The 18570-nt window shown below is 42.1% G+C and overlaps 1 protein-coding gene across 5 annotated transcripts in view; it reads left to right on the forward strand.

Moving 5' to 3' along the window:
* SULF1 (sulfatase 1) overlaps positions 1–18570 on the forward strand; it is a gene marked incomplete at both ends in the record, with an annotated part of 81962 nt that overhangs the window by 40741 nt on the left and 22651 nt on the right. For 3 of the 5 annotated variants that reach the window (XM_079722474.1, XM_079722473.1, XM_079722477.1), the window contains 3 exons: positions 10–138; positions 416–472; positions 1256–1385. In XM_079722474.1, the coding sequence (XP_079578600.1) occupies positions 10–138; positions 416–472; positions 1256–1385 (316 nt within the window). The remainder of the gene's footprint in view (positions 1–9; positions 139–415; positions 473–1255; positions 1386–18570) is intronic. The other 2 variants (XM_079722475.1, XM_079722476.1) reach the window with 2 other exon arrangements.

Here is an 18570-nt window from a genome sequence, read left to right on the forward strand (position 1 = left end):
CCTTTGCAGAGTCCCACAGATTGTTCTAAACATTGACCTGGCCCCTACCATCCTGGACATTGCTGGGCTCGACGCACCTCCTGACATAGATGGCAAGTCTGTCCTCAAACTCCTGGACCAGGAAAAGCCAGGTAACAGGTGCGTCAGTTTTCTTCCCCTGAGCCAGCCCTGAGCACATTGGCTCCCAGAGCTGGGCAGCAGCTGGCAGAAGTAGAGGCAAAATACCCTTTGCACCTGAGGCTCACCCAGAGCTGAGACTTTCTTGGCTGTTTGTGAAGAACGTATTAATGGAGATGCAGTCCTGGTGTCCTGGTCTGCGGGAAGTGAGAGGTGTTGCTTTAAGTAAACTGTTAGCACAGATCCGTTTGGAAAAACGTCCAAATGCCAACAGTAAATGTTATTATTTTGCTTTCAGGTTTCGAACAAACAAGAGGGCCAAAATTTGGCGTGATACATTCCTCGTGGAAAGAGGGTAATGATTGGTTCCTGGGGTGCTTCTGGGCACCAGTCCTAGTGGGCAGCTCTCCCTGCTGGGAATGTTTTTCCCCTTATTTTGGTTTACTAAGCATGCAGATTTCATAAACTTAGTCATAAGACTGAATGCTTGCGACTCATCCTTCCCTGGCCAGCAGAGTAATGATTGTTGCATCAGAATTGCAAAGATGGGACCACAGCCCTTACAGGGCTATGGATTGACAGTTGCATTTCTCCACCTCGCTTCCTAATTGGACCAGTCAGTTGGCTTTCTCAACCTTCTTTCCCATCTTCTGCCTGACACCCTTCTCCTTCTTTTCCTTATGTGCCTTTACTAGTTTTGACTAGACAAATATATGAGATTGTAACTGTTCCTGAGTCACTTCTGGGTTTGCCCTTTTGATTTATAATGCCCAGTGTCTTTGTTTTCCTCCATACTTACACTGAGCGGGAGAAAAGCATTTCTATCATTGCTTTTTAACCAAAAAAAGAACTTTGAGCCTGGAAAGCTAAACGTTTCTGCCCAGAGTTTTGAAATGAATGATTTTGGAGGAAATGACTCTTCCTCCCCTGACCTCTCGTCCTCATAGTTCCCAGCTTGTAATTTTTTGCAAAGGACTAGTGAAATGTGGGGTTCCTGTGGTTTTACCCTTGATATCAATTTCTTGCTGCCTGGAGAATGTGGAGTCATGTGACAGGGAAGGAAAAAGAACAGGCAGGTCTCAGTGAAGGTCATTTCAGATCCCTTCTCACAGAAGAAGCTTTTCCCTTTCTGTCAAAGGAAATTACTACGTAAGAAGGAAGAATCCAACAAGAATATCCAGCAGTCAAATCACTTGCCCAAATATGAGAGGGTCAAAGAACTGTGCCAGCAGGCCAGGTACCAGACAGCCTGTGAACAACCTGGGCAGGTGAGTGACACAGCTTTTCTGCACCATGACTCACATGCTTCTCTAATTCTAACGTAAAATATTTTCAACATGTCAAATAATGTACATTTATGTGTAAAGAATTTCTCCATAGCCGTCATGGAGTGCTCACTGTGACGTCTTTCCTATGACTAAGCAGTGTCTAACTGGTCCAAGCTGGGCCTCCTCATCACTGCTTGGGCTTCCTCCAACTAAAAAAGATGGTGCTCTCAGAGAGAGACTTCCAAATATCCACCCAATTAGCCAGCATCCATTCAAGATATCAGACATATGAAATGGATAGTCCAGTTAGAAAGATCAGAGACTGGTTCTATCTCAGGAGAAAGCTCCGTCCCTGGGGCCCCTCCTAACTGGTCATCAGAAAGGGTGGAGAGGCAGCTTAATCAAGATCTTGGGTAGATGACTATGTATAAAATAGCTAACTAGTGAGAGCCTGCTGTAGAGCACAGGGAACTCTACTCAGTACTCTGTGGTGACCTAAATGGGAAGGAAATCCAAAAAAGAGGGGATATATGTGTACGTATAGCTGACTCACTTTGCTGCACAGCAGAATCTAACACAACATTGCAAAGCAACTATACTCCAATAAAAATTAATTTAAAAAAAAGAGATCTTGGGTAGATGCTGAGCCTCTGGACAGTGAATCACCCCCAAGAGATTGGGTCACCCCATGCTAAGATCAGATGTCATCTAACCCAGAGAGGCGGACAGAGTCTGTGACCAAGGTTGAAGAATGAAGAGGGAAACCATATTCTGTTTGATTATTGTTTCTACCTGTGCTCACACAATTTCTGACATCAAATATTTCATTAGAATGAATCCTCTTCATTAATTGAAATACTACCAGGGAGTTCAGGGCTACCCAGAACACCAACTATTACCAATAAGAACTAAAGAATTACCGTGTGATGAATTAACACAGATCTGTTTTTAAGGAAAGTGAGAACATAGGCACACAAGTTATTTTAAGCACTCTTGATGGAAATCTATGCTAGCTGGGAGAAATACACTATGTCATGATGAGAGGGACAGAATTTCTGCCGAAGTCATAGCAATTTAGAACAAAATTGGAGGAAAGAGAAAAATAAGATTTATCGAGGATTTGTCTTATGCAAGACACTGCACCCAGAGTTTTATGCACATTAGCTCAATTTAATCTTCACATCCATTGAGTGAAGAAGGCATAGACATTCTCATTTTACAATCCGGGGATCCGTAAGTTTTCTGATGCTAAAACTTCGGCCTCTTGCTGCTTTCCAAGGTAAATTTCATTAACAAGGTGAAGAGAAGTTCAATTCTTCTGTGAGTCTTTTTTTTTTAAATTTATCTGACCTCTAAATAACCACACAACTAGCCAACACCAGTCCAAGGTATCAGACACATGAAATAAATAGCCCCGTTATTATGAAAATGGCCTCACTCATTATACTCTATTTATACGGCATCCAGCATATTGAATAGATGTTCATAATGAACTACTTGACCCTCATACGCTCTGAATTTCCTCATGCCTTTTCATACACAGGAATCCCTTTGAAGTGGGAAAAGGTGAGGAGGGAGGGCTCTTGAAGGAAGGGATAAAACCAGGCCTTCATGGCACTCTGGTAAGTCAGTTTTCAAGTGCTTAGTGGAGAAGCTTAGACCTATTCATTATATTACAATTTGAAGTCTTCAAATCCTTCTTATGGAAGCTCTAAGTATTATTATGATTAAAATCTCAGAATTGTTTTGTAGCTCTAAAATGATTTTTATGAGCCAGCCTCAATAGACTAATTTTACTCCTATTCAGGAGTTGGAAATGTTCAGTGTTAAATATATCTCATGCACATTGGTGATCTTGTTACTATTTCAGCCCTTTAAGTGGCGAGACTTATAACCCTTTGAGAAGAAGATACATGGCCTACCTTTCAGTATACAGTTTTTGCAAACCTGTCCAAATTGCTTGCACTGAAATTTTAATGTATGTCCTCAAGGGCACATGCAGGATAAACTAGATTATTGGCGCAAGCTCTTCACTTGTGTGCTGAATGCCAACTATGTTAAAAACTTCACTTTGCTTTTTTATATTAATAGTTTTCTAAACTTGTTTTGCCCCCATGAAATGCTATAATATTTGGCTCCCTGGAATTTTCCTCTGCTGCTTTATTTCTATGTTAATCAGTCTGAATTTGGATCCTATCACATACATATATGAGAACTTCTCAAAGAGCAATCTCTTTGAGAAGTGCCTGAATTAATGGAGCAGAGAATTAGACTCTTCCCAATGGTGATTTCTTTCTATAGGTGGTGCTCAAACCATAGCTTTAGAATCTGAGAACTGAGAAAATTTTGAGCCTCTTCAAGGTAGTTATTAAATCTGTAGGTCTAACCTGACATAGCTGTATTCTATAAATCTTTATATGTTGGCCTTTTGCTCTTTAATCTGGCTCCACTTTGAAGATTATCTTTTTAGTTACAATATCACTGACTTTTAGAAGAAAAGAAAAAAAGTCCAGAATAATGAGATTGTTCAGGAACAAGGCGACAGCTAAGGCTAGAGCTAACTTGCTTGGGTTTCCTTCCCCTGACATGGGTTTCACACATGACTTGTGTCCTGCTTCTCTTCCTCTAACCAAAGTGAACTGCCTTCCTTCAAAGGCAGCACCATCTTGTTTTTGGTTTGACCCTCTATGTGGTGTAGAGGAAAAATCAGCACCGTTAGCCCCATTCCCTTCACTCCTCATCCCCAAAGAAACAGTGCACCGCCCCTCACCCAACCCCTGTGCCTGGTCACTGAAGGATGCTTTGGGGTCAACATGGATGCAGGAAGTGGAGTAAATAGGAAAGAAGAATGTGAAGTTCAAAGGTTTGGGTTAGAATATTGACGTCCACTAGCTTTCAGTTGCATGTTCTTGGACAAAAAGCTTAATTTCTCCTGAGTCTTGGGTTTTCTAGCTCAAGAAAGAAACTTGATCTCTGTCTTTGGAGGAGGAAGTGATATCATATATGTAAAGCGCTAGATGATCTGTAAAGCATGTGCAAGTCTTGGATGTTGGGTGTTACTATTGTTCCAGGCCATCTTACCTGTTGTTTTCACTCCTATGAAGCCAACAGGCAGTTAAAATGGGCCAGGATCCCAGACAGTTGGCCTCACTTCTCCACCACATGAACAAAACAACCAGCAGGGACTAATTAAGACAGCAGGGACATATGTGTTGGCATTACTTCCATGTTCCTGAATTAATATGAGGCTGAATGTGAATTCCCACCACCCTCTCAGCTGGCGTTGCACCCCCAAGCGTATTTATGTATACACTACACATACATACACACACACACACACACACACACACACATGCACCCACTCGTGTACAAACTCGACTTCTGTCTGAAGACTTTGGCTCAACAGAGAACATAGATCAGTGATGCTCAGTTCTGTCTGCCCATTAGAATCACCTGGGGAGCTTTCACAAATACTGATGTACAGCCTCGCTGCAGACCAGTCAGATGAACATGTCTGCAGGTGATGCCAAGGCATCTATATTTTTTAACAAAGTTACAAACCACAGACCTGGAATCTGAGAATGTCAAAGTTGGAAGGAGGCTTAGAAATCTTCTAGTCGAATAATATTCTTTTCCTAATAAGGAAATTTAGATCCAGAAAACTTAAGCCACAAACCCAGTGTCAAAAACCTGCATCTCTTCACTTCATGTTCAATCTTTTCTTCCCCAGAACATGCTGCCTCTGCAAAAATATAAGACAGTAGATTTTTCTCTTTGAAACTGTAAATGGCATTTGCTACCCTGAAGCGCTCACAGCATCTTGGGTAGCAGTTCTCAACCATGACCTCACATTAGAATCACTTAGGCGGCTTTGGAAATGCCCATGTTCGAATCCCAACCCAGACACATTAAATCAGAATCTCTGAGGATGGGACCCAGGTGGCAGTGGTTTTGTTTTTTTTTTTCAAGCTCTTGGGTGATTCCTATGAGCAGGCAAGATAGAGAACCATTCATGTTGGGTGAGCATGACTGAGTTTGTTTTTCCTCTTCCAGGTACAGATATTCACTCCTTGAATAGGAATTACATAAATGAGAAATTCCTGGGCATTCCATTTTGAAGTACCTTTTATATATTCTCTGTCATTTAAGAGGAAAAAGCAACTTGTTTTCTTTTTATAAAGCAAATGTCATGTCCTTTTGTAAAGTTGTTGAATTCCAGCATCTTTGTAATTTAGTTTGCCTTTCTACTCTTGTATCAGTACAAAATAAAAAATCTGTTGAAATTCTGAAAGGACCCCAGCATCAAGCAAAGGAAATTAGAATGTAGCATGTTGAGTATAAGCTGGTTTAGCTCCAGGATCTATGTCATCATCCCGAAATTATCCCTCTGACCAGAGATCCCTGAGACCCTTTATGACCAGCTACAGAGCAGGAATAAAAAGACATTTGCCAGTAAGTTCTGGCTAGAATTGTTAGTGTGCCAGAAATGGGCTGCCTGTTTCCAGAAACCCACTGAGCCCTAGTTAAGATCACAGGATGGCTTGTAACCATCCACTAACCCACCTCCCCCTGCCCTGGCTCTCCTGGTTCCAGAGAAGCTGGCCAGAAAGATTGAGCCCCCAGCGCCTTGCTCTGGCTGAACCCTCATTTGCACAGGAGCCCAGTGTGGAAGGCAAGCCTCCTCCTCTCTTCAGCCTGCACTGAAGGATGAGTCTGAACAGTTGGGCATCTACCTAGATGCTTGGCTTCTTTGCATTTTTCAAAATGCAAGTCACAGGGTTAAACATCAAACCGTATTTAATAATGTTCCAAACCAGTCAGAACCAGACAAACAATAAGGACAGACGCTTTCTCCATCAACTACGTAACATGGCCCCACCTTATTTAATTTTTACTCTCATTTCCCAGTACGTCCGCCCTGTCTCGTAAACGTAACATTCTCACCTGCATGTAGGTTGTCACCTCTGTCTTCCCAAGTGCCATTCCCTCAACCGAGGCCCACCTGCAGCCTCACACTCTGCCCCAAACCACTCTCCTTTCGTATCGGTGTCCTCATCCATTGGGATTGCATCCTGGGTCCACTGCTTGCTTGGTATGTGACCGTGGGCAAGTTGCTTAACCTAACTCTGCCTCAGTTTCTTCATCTGTAAAATGGGCGTAATAATAGTACCTGCCTCCGGGAGTTACTATAAAGATTATAGGAGTTAAATGTATCAAGCAGCTGCAGTAGTCCTTGGCACATAGCAAGCACTCAGCAAATACTGGCTATTGATGGTTAGCCAAGGTCAGTTCACCAGTTTTACTTTCCCTCACTTGCAAGAACCATACTTCTTCCAGCATTCCAACACTGACTTGTACAAATGGTTATTCACATTAAACTCTAAAGGAGGAAACATTTTCTCTCTCTTCTGCTTTTCCCTCTCCCCTTTCCCCTCCCCAATCCCATCTTACCCCATCTCAGAGAAAGCAGGAGATAAATCTCCTCAGCACAAGCAGCTTTATTTCATATTTGTGAGAAAGTTTGGCAATAGCTTGAGTTAGTAGCAATTTGAACAAGGATGCTTATGTGGTCTTATATTCCCCAGTGTTGAGATGAAAATTCTTTTTTTTAATGGAAGCATAATTGACATGTAACATTATATTAGTTTCAGGTGTACAACTTAATGATTCGATATTTGCATATATTGTGACGTGATCGCCACACTAAATCTAGTTACCATCCATCACCGCCCAGTTAAAATTGTTCTTTAATGTTTTTTTTATTGTGGTAAAAGTCACATAATATAAAACATACTATTTTAACCATATTTAACTGTACAGTTCAGTGGCACTAAGTACATTCACATTGTTGTGCAACTCTCACCATCATCCATCTCCCGAATTTTTCACCTCCCTAAACTGAAACTCTGTCCCCATTAAATACTAACTCCCCATTCCCCCTCCTCACCCCACCCGGCCCCTGGCATCTACCAATGTACTTTCTGACTCTGAATTTGACTATTCTAGGTACCTCATATAAGTGGAATCAAACAGTATTTCTCTGCACCTAATGTATATTGGAATGCATTTTTTTTAATTTATTTTATTTATTTTTGGCTGTGTTGGGTCTTCGTTGCTGCGCGCGGGCTTTCTCTAGTTGTGGAGAGCTGGAGCTACTCTTTGTTGCGGTGCGCGGGTTTCTCATTGCAGTGGCTTCTCTTGTTGCAGAGCACGGGCTCTAGGTGCGTGGGCTTCAGTAGTTATGGCACGCGGGCTCAGTAGTTGTGGCTCGCGGGCTCTAGAGCGCAGGCACAGTAGTTGTGGCGCACAGGCCTAGTTGCTCCACGGCATGTGGGATCTTCCCAGACCAGGGCTCGAACCCGTGTCCCCTTCATTGGCAGGGGGATTCTTAACCACTATGCCACCAGGGAAGTCCCTGGAATTCATTTTTAAGGTTAACTTAATATATGTCCTCCAAACAGATGGTACCTTCTTTTTCCTTCCCCCTGTGCTATACAGTAGACCCTCACCAGCCATCTACTTCATACATAGTAGCGTACATAGGTCAATCCCAAATATTTTTTCCTTGTGATGAGAACTTTTTTTTTTATGAGAACTCTTTTTTTTTTTCCTTTTGCAGTACGCGGGCCTCTCACTGTTGTGGCCTCTCCCGTTGCGGAGCACAGGCTCCGGACGCGCAGGCTCAGCGGCCATGGCTCACGGGCCCAGCCACTCCGCGGCATGTGGGATCTTCCCGGACCGGGGCACGAACCCGTGTCCCCTGCATCAGCAGGCAGACTCTCAACCACTGCGCCACCATGGAAGCCCCTTTATGAGAACTTTTAAGATTTATTCTCTTAGCAACTTTTAGATGTGCAATAGAGTGTTATGAACTGTAGTCACCATGCTGTATATTACACTCCCGGGGACTTATTTATTTTATTACTGGAAATTTGTACCTTTTGACCCCTTCACCCATTTTGCCCACCCTCACTCTAGATGAAAATTCTAAACACATGTCCACATGCAGGTAACTGCTTTCCATGATGTTGGCACTGGCTTAAAGGATAATCAGGTTATCAGAAAATTACTGTATTGTGGTTGCATCTCAGAGAATATGATTTGACCCGAATTAGGACCAAATCCATGTAGTAAGACGTATAATAATAGAAAACTAATGTGCGTGTGTAAAATTAAGCTTTCATTGCAGTGTATCTTCGAACAAGTTGTAGCCAAAATTTGTTTCTTCCTCATGAAAATGGGTATAAGTAGGTCTAAATAAGAATACAGGACATTCTTAATCAATCTGAGAAATATATACAGTTCAAAAGGTAGAAACTATAATGATCCTCTAGTGGCCACTTCAGGAAAGGGCAGTAACCAAACTTCTATCGCCATCTCACACTATGCTGAGCATTTTACATGGAACATTTTACACCTGAAAACTCTTCTAAAAAATAGATATTATGCCCGTTGTAAATAGGAGTTTCAGACAGGAAAGTAACTTGACTGAAGTCGCACAGTTAGGAGGGTGACAAGTCTGCGTTCAAACCAAGATCTGTGTGATTCAAAGCTCGCAGTCTCCCCACTAAATACTAATTACTATATTTAAGACAGTTTACAGCCAGGGAACAGTAACTTGCCCAAGGACTGGGTAGCCTTATTAAAGGTCAATTATAGTAGTTCTGCTCTGGATTCATGTAGTGCATCTTTTCCTCAGAACTCTGAAAACACTCAGCAATTTATTCTCATGACATATCCTTAAAGCCAGGAGGAGCAAGTATTATTTTACCAGATGTGGAATCTGGAAGAACAAAGAGATTCTGCAGTTTGCTCAAGGCCATAGAGTCAGCAGCAAAGGAAAATTAAAATTGAGGTCTTCAGATCCCTAACCCAATACTTACCTCCATTAAAAATGGCTACCTTGGGCTTCCCTGGTGGCGCAGTGGTTGAGAGTCCACCTGCCGATACAGGGGACGCAGGTTCGTGCCCCGGTCCGGGAAGATCCCACATGCTGCAGAGCGGCTGGGCCCGTGAGCCATGGCCGCTGAGCCTGCGCGTCCGGAGCCTGTGCTCCGCAACGGGAGAGGCCACAACAGTGAGAGGCCCGCGTAGCAAAAAAAAAAAAAAAAAAAAAAAAAAGGCTACCTCTCATCAAGTTTACATTAGATCAAATTCTTTAAATAATAAACTGTGTGTAACAATAATAATAATAATAATAGCAGCTACCTTTGTTGATTGCCTGCCATGTGCTAGGTTCTTCCTATGTGTTATCTCTAGTGCTCATGACCCTGCAGAAACTTAGATTGTGTAGCTGAGTTGCCCCAGGCCCCATAGCAATGTGATAAAGCTGATATTCAAATCCAGGCTTTTCTGGCTTGAAAGTCCAGACTTTTCCACTAAGCCACATCAATATGGGTATGAAATGCCCCTCCCAAGTCCCAGGCAGAATATAGGTGATATTCCCTACTACAAAACCCTACTCCAATAAATGAATTATGGTAGCACTTCAGGTTATTGTGAACATTAAATGAATACATCTTTACATAAAGCACTCTACACCAGTACCTTATATCGAGTAAGAGTTTTAATAGGTGATGATAATGTGACATTTCTCATTAGGTTGGATTCCACCCAAACAGCTGCACACATGATTCCTTGAACCAAAATAGCCAACCTTCTCTTCTTCATCAGGTGTGATTTACCTTAAGTTACATGTAATCTATCAAAAACGCTAAGACATACTTATTAAATGGAGTGACTCAGTGCTGAGCTAACTTCAGGGAACGATTCAGGCGTAAGAGACTTGGTCCGTGCCCCTCATCCCAAGTTTCAGTGTAGCTGGAAAGGCTAAAATGAAATAATAATAACTTTGGAATTATTGAAATAGTTTTATCGAGCGCCTCGCCCACAGTAGATGTACAGAAATATTTGCGCAGTAAATGTGCGCGAAATTATCAGCACAGACTCATACGTCAGAGAGGCAGGAGGAGGATTGAGATGGTGTCCCAGAGATCCGAAAAGGAATTTGCAGGAGTGGTTGGAGAAGATGGTCAAAACTGGATCTGACCATTAACTGATTTACCGATAAAGTCCAAAAATATAGATGAAAGCGAGGCCGTGTGCCATCTGTATTTCGGGAGGGCGCTGACTTAACAAAGCTCATTTCTGAGGCTGATTCCACGTCGCATTAGCCTCGCCTGAGCTCAGGCTCTCATCTGACTCTGGCAACTCTTCTGCAGTGCAAAGTCATCTCATTATTTGGAGCCTGTAAATGGCTTGCAGCGTGTTTCAGAGCAATTCTTTTAAAAGTTCTCTTTCTCCGCCTCCCTCTATAAACTCTCTAAGTAAGATGACCATTTAGTTGCCTCTATTTCCAGGTTTGATTGCTCAGCCATAAAAACTGTCATAATATCGGACACTAAGATGACTGTGGCCAGTGTGTGGTAATTACATTTCATTAAAATTCCTAGTATGCTTGCCGGTGAGAAGGTTTTCAAAGCCTCTAGATAATTACTCTATCAAATAGGGTCTATGACTTGTTCAGAGAGTCCGTGGTACAGAAAATAATTGGCTTTCTTGTCAGTGGCTCCTGTTTTATACAAGAATGTGTGCGGGTATATGTATGTATGTGGTGTTTGTGGGTATATGTGTGTGTGCGTGTGTGTACATGTGCATGCATATATGTATGTCTATCTGAGTTTGTATGATACATCATCCATGCCAAGGACCATGCCAGACCTTACGTGTGGTTAAATGCAACTCTTCAGGAAAGAAACACTTTCTCTTCATCTCTATCCTATAGGAAATCAACAAGGAATTTGGCTAATGGGAAAATGCAGGTTGTAATCCAAATAGGCTAAGTCACTAAAAATTTTGCCTATATTTTTGTGTTCTACAGGAATCTACTTGTCCCTTCAGCTCTTACAGGGCAAAAAAAAAAAAGAAAAATTTTAATGCATTGTGGTTATAAAACTAAGGAAGGTTTTCAATGTAGTTGTGTGCTTTAAAAATTAGTATGTGTGGGCTTCCCTGGTGGCGCAGTGGTTGAGAGTCCGCCTGCCGATGCAGGGGACACGGGTTCGTGCCCCGATCCAGGAAGATCCCCCATGCCGCAGAGTGGCTGGGCCCGTGAGCCATGGCCGCTGGGCCTGTGCATCCGGAGCCTGTGCTCCGCAACGGGAGAGGCCACAACAGTGACAGGCCCGCGTACTGCAAAAAAAAAAAAAATTAGTATGTGTACTAAAGTTGATATAAGTTGGAACACAAAAAGACATAAGACCCTCATTTTTCAAGAATAAAGTTAACCACATTTTTTTGTCTAATAGAAAATAGAGCACTTCTTAAGCTTCTGCTTGGCTGTGAATTGTGAATCCACCGATGCCTTCTTTTTTTTTTTTTTTTTTTTTTTTTTTTTTTACTGCTTCCTTTAGTTTTTTTTTTTTTTCTTCTTTGCTTTATCACAAATTTAATCAGTTATATGTATACATATGTTCCCATATCCCCTCCCTTTTGCGTCTCCCTCCCACCCTCCCTATCCCACCCCTCCAGGCGGTCACAAAGCACCGAGCTGATCTCCCTGTGCTATGCGGCTGCTTCCCACTAGCTATCTACCTTACGTTTGGTAGTGTATATATGTCCATGCCGCTCTTTCACTTTGTCACAGCTTACCCTTCCCCCTCCCCATATCCTCAAGTCCATTCTCTAGTAGGTCTGTGTCTTTATTCCTGTCTTACCCCTATGTTCTTCATGACCTTTTTTTTTCTTAAATTCCATATATATGTGTCAGCATACAGTATTTGTCTTTCTCTTTCTGACTTACTTCACTCTGTATGACAGACTCTAGGTCCATCCACCTCATTACAAATAGTTCAATTTCATTTCTTTTTATGGCTGAGTAATATTCCATTGTATGTATGTGCCACATCTTCTTTACCCATTCATCCGATGATGGACACTTAGGTTGTTTCCATCTCCGGGCTATTGTAAATAGGGCTGCTATGAACATTTTGGTACATGTCTCTTTTTGAATTATGGTTTTCTCAGGGTATATGCCCAGTAGTGAGATTGCAGGGTCATATGGTAGTTCTATTTGTAGTTTTTTAAGGAACCTCCATACCGTTCTCCATAGTGGCTGTACCAATTCACATTCCCACCAGCAGTGCAAGAGTGTTCCCTTTTTTCCACACCCTCTCCAGCATTTATTGTTTCTAGATTTTTTGATGATGGCCATTCTGACTGGTGTGAGATGATATCTCATTGTAGTTTTGATTTGCATTTCTCTAATGAGTAAAGATGTTGAGCATCCTTTCATGTGTTTGTTGGCAGTCTGTATATCTTCTGTGGAGAAATGTCTATTTAGGTCTTCTGCCCATTTTTGGATTGGGTTGTTTGTTTTTTTGTTATTGAGCTGCATGAGCTGCTTATAAATTTTGGAGATTAATCCTTTGTCAGTTGCTTCATTTGCAAATATTTTCTCCCATTCTGAGGGTTGTCTTTTGGTCTTGTTTATGGTTTCCTTTGCTGTGCAAAAGCTTTTAAGTTTCATTAGGTCCCATGTGTTTATTTTTGTCTTTATTTCCATTTCTCTAGGAGGTGGGTCAAAAAGGATCTTGCTGTGATTTATGTCATAGAGTGTTCTGCCTATGTTGTCCTCTAAGAGTTTGATAGTGTCTGGCCTTACATTTAGGTCTTTAATCCATTTTGAGCTTATTTTTGTGTATGGTGTTAGGGAGTGATCGAATCTCATACTTTTACATGTCCCTGTCCAGTTTTCCCAACACCACTTATTGAAGAGACTGTCCTTTCTCCACTGTACATTCCTGCCTCCTTTATCAAAGATAAGGTGACCATATGTCCGTGGGTTTATCTCTGGGCTTTCTATCCTGTTCCATTGATCTATCTTTCTGTTTTTGTGCCAGTACCATACTGTCTTGATTACTGCAGCTTTGTAGTATAGTCTGAAGTCAGGGAGCCTGATTCCTCCAGCTCCATTTTTCGTTCTCAAGATTGCTTTGGCTATTCGGGGTCTTTTGTGTTTCCATACAAATTGTGAAATTTTTTGTTCTAGTTCTGTGAAAAATGCCAGTGGTATTTTGATAGGGATTGCATTGAATCTGTAGATTGCTTTGGGTAGTAGAGTCATTTTCACAATGTTGATTCTTCCAATCCAAGAACATGGTACATCTCTCCATCTATTTGTATCATCTTTAATTTCTTTCATCAGTGTCTTATAATTTTCTGCATACAGGTCTTTTGTCTCCTTAGGTAGGTTTATTCCTAGATATTTTATTCTTTTTGTTGCAATGGTAAATGGGAGTGTTTCCCTGATTTCACTTTCAGATTTTTCATCATTAGTATATAGGAATGCCAGAGATTTCTGTGCATTAATTTTGTATCCTGCAACTTTACCAAATTCATTGATTAGCTCTAGTAGTTTTCTGGTAGCATCTTTAGGATTCTCTATGTATAGTATCATGTCATCTGCAAACAGTGACAGCTTTACTTCTTCTTTTCCAATTTGGATTCCTTTTATTTGCTTTTCTTCTCTGATTGCTGTGGCTAAAACTTCCAAAACTATGTTGAATAAGAGTGGTGAGAGTGGGCAACCTTGTCTTGTTCCTGATCTTAGTGGAAATGGTTTCAGTTTTTCACCATTGAGGACGATGCTGGCTGTGGGTTTGTCATATATGGCCTTTATTATGTTGAGGAAAGTTCCCTCTATGCCTACTTTCTGCAGGGTTTTTATCATGAATGGGTGTTGAATTTTGTCGAAAGCTTTCTCTGCATCTATTGAGATGATCATATGGTTTTTCTCCTTCAATTTGTTAATATGGTGTATCACGTTGATTGATTTGCGTATATTGAAGAATCCTTGCATTCCTGGGATAAACCCCACTTGATCATGGTGTATGATCCTTTTAATGTGCTGTTGGATTCTGTTTGCTAGTATTTTGTTGAGGATTTTTGCATCTATGTTCATCAGTGATATTGGCCTGTAGTTTTCTTTCTTTGTGACATCCTTGTCTGGTTTTGGTATCAAGGTGATGGTGGCCTCGTAGAATGAGTTTGGGAGTGTTCCTCCCTCTGCTATATTTTGGAAGAGTTTGAGAAGGATAGGCGTTAGCTCTTCTCTAAATGCTTGATAGAATTCGCCTGTGAAGCCATCTGGTCCTGGGCTTTTGTTTGTTGGAAGATTTTTTATCACAGTTTCAATTTCAGTGCTTGTGATTGGTCTGTTCATATGTTCTATTTCTTCCTGATTCAGTCTTGGCAGGTTGTGCATTTCTAAGAATTTGTCCATTTCTTCCAGGTTGTCCATTTTATTGGCATAGAGTTGCTTATAGTAATCTCTCACGATCTTTTGTATTTCTGCAGTGTCAGTTGTTACTTCTCCTTTTTCATTTCTAATTCTATTGATTTGAGTCTTCTCCCTTTTTTTCTTGATGAGTCTGGCTAATGGTTTATCAATTTTGTTTATCTTCTCAAAGAACCAGCTTTTAGTTTTATTGATCTTTGCTATTGTTTCCTTCATTTCTTTTTCATTTATTTCTGATCTGATTTTTATGATTTCTTTCCTTCTGCTAACGTTGGGATGTTTTTGTTCTTCTTTCTCTAATTGCTTTAGGTGCAAGGTTAGGTTGTTTAGTCGAGATATTTCCTGTTTCTTAAGGTGGGATTGTATTGCTATAAACTTCCCTCTTAGAACTGCTTTTGCTGCATCCCATAGGTTTTGGGTCGTCGTGTCTCCATTGTCATTTGTTTCTAGGTATTTTTTTATTTCCTCTTTGATTTCTTCAGTGATCACTTCGTTATTAAGTAATGTATTGTTTAGCCTCCATGTGTTTGTATTTTTTATAGCTCTTTTCCTGTAATTGATATCTAGTCTCATAGCATTGTGGTCGGAAAAGATACTTGATACAATTTCAATTTTCTTAAATTTACCAAGGCTTGATTTGTGACCCAAGATATGATCTATCCTGGAGAATGTTCCATGAGCACTTGAGAAAAATGTGTATTCTGTTGTTTTTGGATGGAATGTCCTATAAATATCAATTAAGTCCATCTTGTTTAATGTATCATTTAAAGCTTGTGTTTCCTTATTTATTTTCATTTTGGATGATCTGTCCATTGGTGAAAGTGGGGTGTTAAAGTCCCCTACTATGATTGTGTTACTGTCGATTTCTCCTTTTATGGCTGTTAGTGTTTGCCTTATGTATTGAGGTGCTCCTATGTTGGGTGCATAAATATTTACAATTGTTATATCTTCTTCTTGGATCGATCCCTTGATCATTATGTAGTGTCCTTCTTTGTCTCTTCTAGTAGTCTTTATTTTAAAGTCTATTTTGTCTGATATGAGAATTGCTACTCCAGCTTTCTTTTGGTTTCCATTTGCATGGAATATCTTTTTCCATCCCCTTATTTTCAGTCTGTATGTGTCTCTAGGTCTGAAGTGGGTCTCTTGTAGACAGCATATATATGGGTCTTGTTTTTGTATCCATTCAGCCAATCTGTGTCTTTTGGTGGGAGCGTTTAGTCCATTTACATTTAAGGTAATTATCGATATGTATGTTCCTATTCCCATTTTCTTAATTGTTTTGGGTTCGTTGTTGTAGGTCTTTTCCTTCTGTTGTGTTTCTTGCCTAGAGAAGTTCCTTTAGCATTTGTTGTAAAGCTGGTTTGGTGGTGCTGAACTCTCTCAGCTTTTGCTTGTCTGTAAATGTTTTAATTTCTCCATCAAATCTGAATGAGATCCTTGCTGGGTAGAGTAATCTTGGTTGCAGGTTTTTCTCCTTCATCACTTTAATTATGTCCTGCCACTCCCTTCTGGCTTGTAGAGTTTCTGCTGAGAGATCAGCTGTTATCCTGATGGGGATTCCCTTGTGTGTTATTTGTTGTTTTTGCCTTGCTGCTTTTAATATGATTTCTTTGTGTTTAATTTTTGACAGTTTGATTAATATGTGTCTTGGCGTATTTCTCCTTGGATTTATTCTGTATGGGACTCTCTGTGCTTCTTGGACTTGATTAACTATTTCCTTTCCCATATTAGGGAAGTTTTCAACTATAATCTCTTCAAATATTTTCTCAGTCCCTTTCTTTTTCTCTTCTTCTTCTGGAACCCCTATAATTCGAATGTTGGTGCATTTAATGTTGTCCCAGAGGTCTCTGATATTGTCCTCTGTTCTTTTCATTCTTTTTTCTTTATTTTGCTCTGCATTAGTTATTTCCACTATTTTATCTTCCACCTCACTTATCCGTTCTTCTGCCTCAGTTATTCTGCTATTGATCCCATCTAGAGTATTTTTCATTTCATTTATTGTGTTTTTAATCGATGCTTGATTCATCTTTAGTTCTACTAGGTCCTTGTTAACTGTTTCTTGCATTTTGTCTATTCTATTTCCAAGATTTTGGATCATCTTTACTATCATTATTCTGAATTCTTTTTCAGATAGACTGCCTATTACCTCTTCATTTGTTAGGTCTGGTGGGTTTTTATCTTGCTCCTTCTCCTGCTGTGTGTTTTTCTGTCTTCTCATTTTGCTTATGTTACTGTGTTTGGGGTCTCCTTTTTGCCGGCTGCAGGTTCGTAGTTCCTGTTGTTTTTGGTGTCTGTCCCCAGTGGCTAAGGTTGGTTTAGTGGGTTGTGTAGGCTTCCTGGTGGAGGGGACTAGTGCCTGTGTTCTGGTGGATGAGGCTGGATCTTGTCTTTCTGGTGGGCAGGTCCACGTCTGGTGGTGTGTTTTGGGGTGTCTGCAGACTTTTTATGATTTTAGGCCACCTCTCTGCTAATGGGTGGCGTTGTGTTCCTGTCTTGCTAGTTGTTTGGCATAGGGTGTCCAGCACTGTAGCTTGCTGGTCGTTGAGTGAACCTGGGTGCTGGTGTTGAGATGGAGATCTCTGGAAGATTTTCGCCGTTTGATATTATGTGGAGCTGGGAGGTCTCTTGTGGACCAGTGTCCTGAAGTTGGCTCTCCCACCTCAGAGGCACAGTACTGACTCCTGGCTCCTCAATTTGGGATGATTTGTTGTCTATTCATGTATTCCACAGATGCAGGGTACATCAAGTTGATTGTGGAGCTTTAATCCGCTGCTTCTGAGGCTGCTGGGAGAGGTTTCCCTTTCTCTTCTTTGTTCTCACAGCTCCCGGGTCTCAGCTTTGGATTTGGCCCCGCCTCTGCGTGTAGGTCGCCGGAGGGCGTCTGTTCTTCGCTCAGACAGGAAAGGGTTAAAGGAGCAGCCTCTTCGGGAACTCTGGCTCACTCAGGCCGGGCGGGAGGGAGGGGCACGGAGTGCGGGGCGAGCCTGCAGCGGCAGAGGTCGGCGTGACGTTGCACCAGCCCGAGGCGCGCCGTGCGTTCTCCCAGGGAAGCCGCCCCTGGATCCCGGGACCCCGGCAGTGGCGGGCTGCTCAGGCTCCCGGAAGGGCGGTGTGGACAGTGACCTGCGCTCGCACACGGGCTTCTTGGCGGCGGCAGCAGCAGCCCCAGCGTCCCACGCCCGTCACTGGGCTCCGCGCTTTCAGTCGCGACTCGCGCCCGTCTGTGGAGCCCCTTTAAGCAGCGCTCTTAATCCCCTCTCCTCGCGCACCAGGAAACCAAGAGGGAAGAACAAGTCTCTTGCCTCTTCGGCAGCTCCAGAGTTTTCCCGGACTCCCTCCCGGCCAGCTGTGGCACATTAGCCCCCTTCAGGCTGAGTTCTCGCCGCCAGCCCCAGTCCTCTCCCTGCGCTCTGACCGAAGCCCGAGCCTCAGCTTCCAGCGCCGCCCGCCCCGGCGGGCGAGCAGACAAGCCTCTCGGGCTGGTGAGTGCCTCTCGGCACCGATCCTCTGTGCGGGAATCTCTCCGCTTTGCCCTACCCAGGTATGTGGGGAGTTTCTTGCCTTTTGGGAGGTCTGGGGTCTTCTGCCAGCGTTCAGTAGGTGTTCTGTAGGAGTTGTTCCACGTGTAGCTGTATTTCTGGTGTATCCGTGAGGAGGAAGGTGATCTCCGCGTCTTACTCTTCCGCCATCTTACCCGGAAGTCGACCGATGCCTTCTTTTGCTACTACAGACATTAAGTAGTTAACTCTTGGTTTTTGAATGCTTTGAGGTAGCATTTCAAGAGGATGGATATGTCTTAAACCATTTGGATTTAAGACAGATGTAGATACTCAAGCACCACTGATTCCCAAACTTTTTGGAGCTATGAAATGTGATTTATTTTAGCAA

This window comes from Hyperoodon ampullatus (assembly GCF_949752795.1).
Source record: "Hyperoodon ampullatus genome assembly, chromosome: 17".
Taxonomy (NCBI): Eukaryota; Metazoa; Chordata; class Mammalia; order Artiodactyla; family Ziphiidae; genus Hyperoodon; species Hyperoodon ampullatus.